Source organism: Oryza glaberrima, chromosome 1 (assembly GCF_000147395.1).
Source record: "Oryza glaberrima chromosome 1, OglaRS2, whole genome shotgun sequence".
NCBI lineage: Eukaryota > Viridiplantae > Streptophyta > Magnoliopsida > Poales > Poaceae > Oryza > Oryza glaberrima.
The window spans coordinates 37140106-37144010 of record NC_068326.1 but is presented as its reverse complement, the minus strand read 5'-3'; the positions used below and the strand labels follow the sequence as shown (position 1 = coordinate 37144010).

Below are 3905 nucleotides of genomic sequence, written 5' to 3'. Positions count from 1 at the left end.
AGTCCTCTCAACCAAATGGTAGTAGTAGATGGTAGCATTAAGTCACAACTCACAAGCAACCATCAGGACCAGAAAATTCACTCCATGAACATGCCAAAAAAAAAATTATAACTCCATGAAAAGAGAAACAGAAATATGTTTTTTATGGCCCTGTGGCATTTTCAGGGCAGGACAGTGCTGATGTACTAGCTGTGACTGCCGACCATGTGCACTGACGATGCCAAAGTACTCGTGCAGCTCAGGTTTTATGGCATCTTGGCAAGATCCAGCAGGTACCAAATGGCTTTCTCACATTTATGGGAGATTTCGGCAATGAATGTGCCGAACAACACAGGTAAGGAGTACTAAAAATATGAAATGGATTCCGTGCAAACACAACACAAAACTGGGCAGCATGAACATTACCTACGTACTATCCAGCAAACAAGAACATTTTCAATTGGGCAGCAGATGGCCAGCCAGCAGTTGCAGTCGTGATAAATGAACACTTTTTAAGATATATAAGTATATTTATGGAGATGGGATTTGGGATAACTACAGTTGCCGGCACACTCATGCTAGCCCACACAGGAGAACACTTTTTTGTTGTTTGTGACTGAACTATAATGAACATGCTGCTCCCCAACTTGTAAAATGATTTCGATTTAACTGTTCACTTTTACTACCTCACCAGAGAAAAGATTGCAACTTTCCATTAGATGAGATGGTAAAGGTTCTCCCTAACACTACACTTAACTGGCATCTCCTCACAACTTCTGTTGATATACCAGTAGTGGCTAGAGACCTTCATATGACAAGAAAATAGACGAGGTAAAACCGAGCACAGGTGGGCCTTATGGTGTGTTATATGTGCTCAGGTTACAAAGTCAAGCTTAAAGCCAATACCAGCACAATCTAGTTGGGCCATTTCCACACCGAACTCATCATGAAAGGTTGTTTGGTCTTGGTTAGTGTCAACCAATGATATGGATTATGGAACATCAAGGGTCCACCTTATGATTATGAAGCATGCTTGCCCTTCCCGTTGATTGTTCGTGATATTTTTCAAGTTCTATGAGATATTTACTGGAGTTTTCAATGGCACAGGAACAAAAAGGTCATACCATCTTCATTTTATAGGAAAGCAAAGACAAACTTTGGTATGAAACTAAAAAACGAAGAAATTAATATACACCGAAGTTAGAAGATCCAAAATTGGGTGGTGGGAGTGTACACCCACACCTCCTCCTACCAACTGAGCTAGCCTCAATTCCTATTTCTCATAGCCAGAAAGACACTAGTCCGTACAACGAACAAGGTGAAAAGCTTTTGAGTTATATTACTTTACTTAAACACCGTGGGAATGCTTGGAATTTACAGCGCCACATCATGCGATTTTTTTCTCAATCATGAAGCATTGCTCTACTGTATAATTGTGTGCTATATATGAGGCACTAAAAGTGTAAAACATGCTCTACAGAGAAACATTACACATTTATTTTCACCATGACACGTTGACACCATGCCTGCAAGCACACATTGTTGATGTTTCTGCTGTTCCGTTCTATTAATAGACAGGTTACCCAAATCAAGAAATTGACAAAAATAGTAAACATGCTACACAAACTAAAAGCAAGCCAGGGAAAATCAAGAGAAACCTTGAAACCGACATCATACAACATACCACAAAAGAATAAGCATATAAAATCAGGCCTCTAAAAATGTATATGCATCATATTTGCGTTGCAGAAACAGCCCGTGGGTGAGGATCAGTTTGACGGACATCGTATTTGTCGCACATAAGCGGATCATCACTCTCGTAAAAAGGAAAAAAAGAAGACCTCTCTAACTGCAAAAATACCTGAATATCTACACAACGACCTGCAATAACAAATAAGGCACTCACTCGACAGCGATGATCCAGTCCATCCAGCTCTCGGCTATTATAAACCTGCAAAAATGAACACAAACACAGGTACATAAGCTCATCAAGCAACCTTTCGAAGATCATGTCATGTGTTGACTGTCGAGTGCGAAATATTGAGCTTTCACCTAAACACTTGGAGGGGGATAAACTGGCAACCATCCATGGAGCAGCAGGAGTAACAACTGAAGATGATCATGATCCATCCCAACAAGTCGCCGGAGCAAAGTAGTAGCCTCTTTCGAGCTTCGACACCACACGAGGAAAAAAAAATCAGACATAAAAACCCCCATGAAGAACAACCCAACAGTAACAAAAGCATTCCATTCCCCCCTCCATTAGCTGCATGTCCTTCCTAGAATTCTCTTTTCTCCTCCGAAGAGACGACGCGAGACACGCGTGGATGAACAAATTCAGGCGGCGCGGCTACTACTGCCCGGACTCCTCATCGGACTCGCCGTCGTCGCGGTCGTCCTCCCCGTCCTCCTGCTGCTGCTGCTGCTGCTGCTGATGGTGATGCTGGTGCTGGTGCTGCAGCTGACCGGCGGCGCCGACCTGGTGGTAGAACTGGCTGAGCGACTGCGCGGCGAGCACGCCGATGTGGCCGTCCTGCGAGAGCCCTAGCTCTAGCCCCGGCATGGCCGCCGCCGCCGCCGCGTGGCCGGCGAACATGGGCGCGAACCCGATGTGGCCGCCGCCGCCGCCACCCCCACCCCCCAACCCCCCCGCTCCCCCGCCCTGGAGCTCGATCCCGGCGGGGATCCCCATCCGCTGCATGATCCCGCCGATCACCCCGGAGTCGGCGCCGGAGAACCCTGCACCGGCGAACCCGGCGGGCGCCGTGGGCGGCGCTGCCGCCCACATGTGGTGGTGGTGGTGGTGCGACCTGGAGAGGGCGGAGTTGGGGGAAGGGAGGGAGGGGGCGACGGAGGCGAGCGCGGACGCCGGGATGGTCCCGGTCCCCGTGGCGGCGACGATGGCCGGCTCCGCCTGCTGGAGCAGCCACTGGACGGTCTCGCCGTCGGACTTGTGGCCGAGCTCCCGCGTGAGCTGGAAGATCCGGGCGGCGCACAGCGCCGGCATCCGGATCCGCCGCCCCCGCCCGTCCACCTTGGTGTGGCGGTCCTTGTTCGAGCTCCGCTTCGGCCCTAGCCCCTGCATCCTCCTCTCCCCCGCCGCCGCCGCAACCACCACCTGCATCTGCTGCTGCTGCTGCTGATCCTTCCCTCCTCCTCCACCTCCATCCTGCTGCTCCTGCTGCTGAGGATGAACTTGAATCTGGAGGCGATGCTGCTGCTGCTGCTCATCGTGGTGATGCTGCTGGTTGGTGGTGGTGGTGGTGGTGGGCTCCGTTTTGTTTAGCGGTGGGGGTGGGGGGAATTTGGGGTCCATCTCCACACAAACACCAACCAAACCCAACCCCTCTCTCTCTATCTACCCTAATCAAACCCTAATCTCCTCCTCCACCAAGAACAGCGAGAAGAGGAAGAAGAAGAAGCAAACGATTGGAGGAGTTGGACCAGTTGGATGGGTGGATGGTGATGGAGAAGAAGAGGAGAGGAGAGGAGAAGGTGAGGAGATGCAAGAAGAGGAGGAGAGAAGGAGAAGAAGAAGAATAAGAAAATCTTGGGAAAGATACCACACCCACTTTCTAGATTTACTCTCTCCTATTTGGACTTTCTCTCTTCTTTTTTTCTTATCTCTGTTCTCTCTCTTAACTAGGGTGTTTAGATTCACGTCGTAAAATTTTATCGTGTCACATCGGGTATTATATAGGGTATCACATGGAATGTCTGGGCACTGATAAAAAAATTAATTACAGAATCCGTCAGTAAACAGCGAGACGAATTTATTAAGCCTGATTAATCCGTTATTAGGAAATGTTTTCTGTAGCACCACATTATTAAATCATAGAGCAGTTAGTCTTAAAAGATTCGTCTCGTAAAGTAGTCTTCATCTGTGTAATTAATTATTCTTTTAGCCTAAATTTAATACTATATGC

At 48.2% G+C, this 3905-nt stretch overlaps 1 protein-coding gene across 1 annotated transcript; it reads right to left on the bottom strand.

The window, feature by feature from the left end:
• Positions 1-1673: 1673 nt before the first annotated feature.
• LOC127752548 (transcription factor TCP20-like) lies at positions 1674-3569 on the bottom strand. Its single transcript, XM_052277961.1, has 2 exons — positions 2032-3569; positions 1674-1930 (listed from the first exon to the last, which is right to left on the bottom strand). The coding sequence occupies exon 1, from the start codon at positions 3293-3295 to the stop codon at positions 2333-2335; it is 963 nt and encodes a 320-aa protein (XP_052133921.1). The 5' UTR covers positions 3296-3569; the 3' UTR covers positions 1674-1930; positions 2032-2332.
• Positions 3570-3905: the final 336 nt, after the last annotated feature.